General features: G+C 39.3%; 1 protein-coding gene across 1 annotated transcript; it reads right to left on the bottom strand.

The window, feature by feature from the left end:
- Positions 1-1,692: 1,692 nt before the first annotated feature.
- LOC116143842 (8-hydroxygeraniol dehydrogenase-like) lies at positions 1,693-3,512 on the bottom strand. The gene is made up of 5 exons (XM_031429288.1): positions 3,371-3,512; positions 3,173-3,286; positions 2,381-2,894; positions 2,142-2,295; positions 1,693-2,057 (listed from the first exon to the last, which is right to left on the bottom strand). The coding sequence occupies exons 1-5, from the start codon at positions 3,466-3,468 to the stop codon at positions 1,849-1,851; spliced, it is 1,089 nt and encodes a 362-aa protein (XP_031285148.1). The 5' UTR covers positions 3,469-3,512; the 3' UTR covers positions 1,693-1,848.
- Positions 3,513-7,730: the final 4,218 nt, after the last annotated feature.

Below are 7,730 nucleotides of genomic sequence, written 5' to 3'. Positions count from 1 at the left end.
CAAATAATACGGTAACACTATCATAGTATTGAATGACCCTGTCAAAAGGCAGTGATTGATCTCACTTGTCAAGGTTGTTTGCCGACAACCTAGTGCAACACATAAGTGCTTGCTGAAGTCAAGTTCACTAGACTGACCCACCAGAATACCCCAGTGTCTATGGAACAAATCCTAGTGAATGGTGGTGCATGTGATCCTTAGACTTGAGATCACCGGAGTGACTTGTGCATCGATTGGTGTAGTTTGACACTAGCCCAACATAGTTCTATTCAGAGCTGTCAATATGATAGTGATTGGCTACATCGATGAGTATATTAAGACTATGATGAATCGACAGAGGATTCATCACTCCTGGGTACGGAAGAAGTTATCTCACTGCGCATTTAAGTAAATGACAATGACACTAAAGCTGTGGCTACAGTGGGATTAAGTTGTTGCTCAATCCAATTTATTATTCCGGTAATTAGTCTAGTAACTGAATACAAACGTATTGAGAGTAATTGAGGTTAACACTTTTTCTATACCTCGGTCTCAATGAGATAACAGATGATGTAAGGATTTGATTGTACAGTAACCATATTGTTGACAAGTAGCTATTTCGCTGAATCTGAATTTATCGGATGGCCATGATGCCTTGCTAAGAGAGTGATTCCTCAGTGTGATACATGTAAAAACCACATCTATGAAAGAGACAAGGGATGATCAGAGCAAACACAAGGGCTTTTTTGAGGGCAGCAGCAGGATTACTCAAATTTTTGTGCTCTTTTGGGTGGGTACATTCGGGTTTGTGTATGCTGTAATTTATGCTGTCATTGGATGAGTGGTGCAGTTAGGATGGTGGCTAGTTTGAGGACAGAGAAGGCTGGGCAAGATGGAGCTGCAGGAAAGTGGTTATGCATTAAGGGTGTCTGGGCCGGATGGTGTGGCTGCAGCAGAGAACTGATGTTCTGTTCTTACAAGTGTTTTTGTTTGCAGGACTTAAAGCTCTCAAGGTTAAGGTAAAAAGAAGGCTTCCAGTAAGCGTTGTCCCTGAAAGAGACAAAGTCTTCACGCTCCGCAAACTGATAACATGCTGGGTGGAATCAGGTCAGTAGCTACTAAATCGGATCTTCAAAACTGGGTTGGAGTTTGGCAGTTGGTTGCTGGTAGAGACTAGAGAGACCTGGTCCTGTTGGATCTTCAGCAGCAGAGGTTATGCAAATTCTTGGTGGCTAGAAGTGAAGATTATTCTGGGGAGGACTCGAGGCTGTTGCAAGCTATTATGTCCTACATTTAGTTTGCTGCATTTTTGCAGCTTGTGCAGATCTGGTCAGCTACGGGAAGCTGATTTTTTTTCGCTGTTTCCGAGAGCCCTTTTGCTGGTTGTGCAAGGCTGCTGTTTTCTGGACAAGTTTCTTAGGGCCTAATGTATAGCAGTTATTTTGGTTGTTCTGTTTTGTGTATAAGGACTGTATATCCTTAATTGCTCTTGGTTCTGTTTGTGTAACGTTGTACCTTGGGCTTATCCGAGGCTCCTGGTTCTAAAGGGAAGTCCTTTTTAGGTTGTAATTCTTTTATTCTTTTTTATGATTATGGGATAAAATTTAAAAAAAAAAAAAAAAAAAAAACATCTACACTTGTTAATCCACTTGATTAGGTAATTAAAGTTAGAATAGCACGCAATGTAAATTACATTCTGTTATAGCAAGAGAGTAAACAAAGAATAAAAAGCATTTGTATTTATTTCATTCAATACTTAGTATTTTGTGATACATGATGCCATCACATAAATCTATGCTGAAACTTGTATATTTTAGCACAGAAAACCCTTCAAAGCAATGTGATAAAACTTAGAAATACGCGTAGTCCTCAAGGCTTGGTAGCTACCAAGGTCTTCCCAATATCAATGACAAATCGGTATCTAACATCAGCCTTAGCTAGTCTCTCCATAGCCGTGTTCACGTAATCCATTGAAATAACTTCAATATCAGCAGTTATGTTGTGTTTTGCTGCAAAATCAATCATCTCTTGGGTCTCTTTCATTCCTCCAATCCCACTCCCAGCCACTGTCTTCCTTCCTGTTGTCACATCATTTATTAATTAACTCTGCACTTTAGATGATAACCTACAAGATTGTGTTATTCTCTTATTCTTAAACTTACCCATAATTAAAGGAAAAACAGGCAACTCCAGAGGCTTTTCTGGGGCACCAACCATTATAAGCTTTCCATTGGACTTCAATAGACTGACCAATGGCAAAATTGGATGGACTGCAGACACCGTATCAATAATACCATCCAATGTACCCGTGGCAGCCTGCAAAAATTTAAAAAAAAAAAAATTAGTCTTTTGGTACTATAAGAGTAGACATCATTTCGCATCTTTAAAGTACCCTAATTACCTGCATTTGTTGAGGGTCACGGCTAGCCAAAAATGAATCAGCACCAAGATGTTCCAAAGCTTCTTTCATCTTGTTTGGAGAGGTACTAATTACTGTCACTTTAGCTCCAAAAGCCTTCGCAAATTTAACAGCTACATGACCAAGCCCACCAAGGCCGACGACGCCGATGTGCTTCCCTGGTTCAGCTAATCCAAAATATTTCAAGGGACTATAAACTGTGATCCCAGCACAGAGTAGAGGAGCACCAGCATCAAGTGGCATATTATCAGGGAACACAACAATGTAGCGTTGATTTGCGACCATATGATCGGAATAGCCCCCATATGTGATTGTTCCATCAGTGTCAATGGAATTGTAGGTAAGTATCAATTTTGAACAGTAGTTTTCAAGATTATTGACACAACTATCGCAGGAGTGGCATGCACCCACCAAGCATCCAACACCAACTTTATCTCCTACTTTTACTTTCTTCACTTTGCTACCCACTTCGGTCACTTCTCCAACAATTTCATGCCTGCAATCATGCTTTAGATGGTTAGGACTGACGTTAATTAGGAATCCAATTTAACGTGTATGGAATGGATTGAGCTAGGGAATACATTAAAAGGATCAAAATAAGACACGCGCACCAATAAAGTTAATCTTTTGATGGCCACATATATATTATATAACAAGCATCTTTTGACTGGAAATAAAGTGGTTCTTTCCCAGTCCAAAGCCATAATAGACTAATAGTATGTCTCCAATTTGTCGTTTTTTTTTTTTTTGAAGAAGAAGGATGATAGTACATACCCAGGAAGCAAAGGGTAGGTAGAGTTGCCCCATTCATTTTTGATACTGTGAAGATCAGAGTGGCATATCCCACAATATAACACCTTAAACCTCACGTCTTCATCACCTGTTTCCCTGCATATGTTAATTAATTGTTATGATGTCTTTTCTTTTGCTAAAAGTTTGTGAAACTCAAATGTAATATTGAAATTGAATTACCTCCTGGAGAATTTGAAGGGAGAGAGATGACCTGAAGAGTCAGTGGCTGCCCACCCAAAAGCCTTTACAGGGTGTTGGTCTTCCGGTGACTTAGCCATTTGATAGGAGGAAAAAATGTGGCGGTGTAGTGCTTAAAATTAACAATAACAGGAGAGAAGGAAGTGAAATAGTGAGGTAGTCTTAAGGTAATTTATAGAGGGAGGCGAGTATCAATAATCATAGAAGTGAGGTGACGGGAGGTATTGTATTACGGTGGCGTGAGATACTTGGTGACCGAATCCTAGGTTAGTCAATCACTATTTAAGGGTACGTCTGATTCATTAGTTTGGATAGGATTTTGGAAATAATATTGAATAGTTAAGTAGGGTTATAATTATGAGAATAAGATTTGTAGAATATATATTTGATAGAGTATTTTGACCTTGATATTTTTGTTGAATATTTGATTGATATATTTTTTTATAAGTGATTTATTAATATAATATTTTGTTGCATTTTGTTAAAATAATGTATTATTATATATATAACTTATCAATTTACATTTTAATAATATTAAATGTTTTATTAGTAATTTTGTCACCCGTAAATATTAAAAAACAAAAACCCATATTAATTTCAAGTACTAATCCAACTGTTTAAAATACATCACATTAATACATATATGACAAAAATACTAATTATCAACCCTTACAATTATTCTTACATGTATACTCCATTAACAACTACGACATGGTCCACTGTACTGCCCACAGTGCATTCGTTATGTTATCCCGTACAGTCGTCATATTGTCTATAATACCTTGTTGCGGTTGACTCGATCCTTCTCCATTTCGGCCATATTCTGCCCCGTTTTGATGATCACAATATACTTGCTCATTAACCGTACTATTATTGGTTTGTTCGAAGATACAATCATCCATATTGTACATTCTGATAAAATTATGAAGTACACAACATGCCATAACAATCTTCCTTTGTTTGTCCAACGGGTAATTGTTCATTCCATTTAGAATACGGAACCGTCTTTTCAAAACACCAAAGGTTCTCTCGACAACATTGCGGAGTGAAGCATGTCTGTAGTTAAACAACTCTTGTGACCCCCTTTGGTTACGACGGTGATCAGAAATATGGTAAGCCACTCGCCTATGAGGGGCAAGGAACCCATCTCTGTTTGGATAACCCGCATTAACTAAATAGTATTTCCTTGTAATAATATCAAACATTTTATTTGAATTACAGGGCCCTAACAGTGGAGCAAATGCGCTATAATACATCAAGAAAATACTTATACCTGGTGGAGGATGTGGGAATCCAGAATTAGGATCATCAAGAATTGAATTTAAAACTCTTGAATCTTGCGCAGATCCTTCCTATCCAGTAACGACATAAGTGAACATCATCCTAAAGTCGCATACAACCATTACATTCTGTGACGTCGTTCCTTTGCGATTCCGATACCTATCGGCAAATTCATGTGGAACCGAAGCGGTTACATGTGTGCCATCCATGGCTCCAATACAGTCCTATCATGAAAATTGAATTTTACTCATATTAACCGACTATAAAAATTAATAACACAATGAACTTAACTATCTACTAATAGAAAACATAATGAACCAATACCTTAAAGAAAGGGTAATATTTTCTGTTGGCTGATATTTCCCATGGAACATCATTGAAGTCAGGTGGTCTGATAAACTCTGTATTCAACTCACATATCGCGTCGCAAACTGCGACAATATGTCTAGAGATCATCTCACCCGAATGTTAGAAATCCTCTATCATCGTTCTGATTGTCTTGTTTTTTCCAACGATTGTTAGAAATATCATAACTTGTTCTTCCAAACTCGTATTCCTAGTTGGTTGCAATTTGCCTTGATCGGACAAAATTTCACATAAGTATGTAAAACAGTCTTTGTCCATGCGGCACTTGTCATAGATCCTGTCAGGATGACCATTGAGTACTTCCAACATGCACTGATGACCAGTTAATACGGATGTATGTTGCAGTTCATGCCCATTTGCTTCTAACGCGGCAACACCATAGAGTGCAATGGCTATATCTGTCAGTATTTCTTCTTCGTCCCTCTCATCTGTAGCACGTCGACTTCTTCCTGTATGGCTAGACGACGCCATTTAAACCTACACACTTGCAAAACATTTATCAACAATTAACAGTTGTTGTACTACTTAGCAAAATATAACAGTCAATATTTAATTCTAATGACAATCCAAAACGGTGTTTAAACATGTAATATCACATAAAACAGTACCACAGTTAATAAGTTCATACAGTACCGTTATAAATTGTAATTGTAATGACAACTGCCCACTGACGCATACAAAATTGTTGCCGAACACTTAGGAAATATAGTGTCATCTACTGATTGGGAAATTTGTTATAAATCCAGTTAGCCTTTTCCTCGAGCGGAAGTTTCACGAATATCTCTCGCCACCCTGGATTTTCATATAAGTATTGGACAATCGATAGGTAAAACTGTGTCGGTACTTGCATGGTCATCATGATGTCAATACAATTGCTCATGGAAAAAGGATCAGATGGAGCACTGGTGCTCTCTTCGTCCCTCTCATATGTACTGCGATTGCTAGCCCTCGATCCCATAGTCTGCTTCTCCATAAGCTCGTCCGTCAATCTACCAAGGACATCCACAAGCGATTATCCCAGGCCGCTTCTGTTCCTCCTATTTCTCACTCTTCCATGGCAAGATCTGTTTGGCCGTTTTTCCCCTGTCGTCCGATCTGGATCAGGTTCAAAGTCGCTATCATCAATGGGAACCGCGCCCTGATTGGAATAACTGGAGGTCTCCACCGGTTGAGATGTAGATGTGTACGCATATCTCTTAGTGGCAGTTTACTTCTCAAATATGATTTCATAAAGCTTCTTGTGAGGAAGTCCCTTGTGGTAAAATTGTTGCGCCATTGGGTTTTGCCGGTAAGTTAAAAGAATAATATATTAATATTTAGCAGTTCGAAAAAAAAAATGCGTATAATTACGGTGTCGTTGAATAATATTAGTTAAAAAATATGAAAATTTACCTTGACATATTCTTGCCATACCTCAACGGGACACATTGGACTTTGTGACTCGTGATCCCACCCGAACCCCGTGTGTTGCAGCAATTTCCGCCATGCTTGATATACTTTTCGCAGGCGAAAGAACTTAGAGGTTAATTGCGTGATGTTGAGTCTCCTGCCAACTAGTGATGATATGTCGTCCAACATGTCCTGGTAATCAGCTGTTTTTATTGCAGTATCGTGCGAAGTTTTGGCTCACTCAGATAACAGGACCAAAAATTTGTGGGTCATCTCAACAGACCAGGCCACAAAATCACTCATCTAAGGACAGTACGGTGAGGGACAACCAACATTGGGACACCATACGAATCACCAATCACATTACAAAATATAATACTCATATGTTAACGTAATCAAGTAAACACATATAAACTTATACCTCGTTCGATCCGACACTGCTTGAAGACGTCAATGCAGGGGAAGATACAGACAATGTCGACCAACTATGACGAACTCCAAGTCTGGAAAAACGTCGAAACTTTCGCCTCTGCTGTAAGTAGTAATCAATCCTACGACTTCGGGACAATTTATACTAACATCTGTGCATATGAGCGTACTTCGCGGAAACTCACAAACTGGATTTGGGTACTTCGCGGGTCTCTTTCCCTTCCCTGAGACAGATAAACATCAAACACAATTAAAGGGATTCATGTGTGTACACGATATTAAAAACCTGCCAAACAAAACAAAAACTTAGCAAAATACAATTAAACATCAAACAAAATTAAAAGGATTCATGCGTGTCACGATATTAAAAACCTGCAAAACAAAACAAAAACTTATTAAAAGGATTCATATGCATACACGATTTTAAAAACCTGCCAAACAAAGCAAACTTAGCAAAACACCTTTCCCTTGTAGACAGATCTGCGAAAGATTTGAGGTGGGTTTGTGACAGATCCCTTCGGTTACGGTGGTGGGTTCACGGTGGGTTGACGGTGGTGGGTTCACGTGACAGATCTGAGGTGCATTGACGGTGGGTTCACGTGACAGATTTGAGGTGCGCTGACTATGGTGGGTTGACGGTGGGTTTGTGATAGCGATTTGTGGGTTCACGATGGTGGGTTGACGGTGGGTTCACATTGGGTTTGTGACAAAGCGATTTGCAGGTTCACGGTGGTGGGTTGACGGTGGGTTTGTGATAGTGATTTGCGGGTTCACGGTGATGGGTTGACGGTGGGCTCACATTGGGTTTGTGACAAAGCGATCTGTGGGTTGACGGTGGTGGGTTGACGGTGGGCTGACGGTAGGTTTGTGACAGCGA

This window comes from Pistacia vera, unplaced genomic scaffold (assembly GCF_008641045.1).
Source record: "Pistacia vera cultivar Batoury unplaced genomic scaffold, PisVer_v2 Contig433, whole genome shotgun sequence".
NCBI classification, from domain to species: Eukaryota; Viridiplantae; Streptophyta; class Magnoliopsida; order Sapindales; family Anacardiaceae; genus Pistacia; species Pistacia vera.
This window is presented reverse-complemented; position numbering and strand designations above follow the sequence as displayed.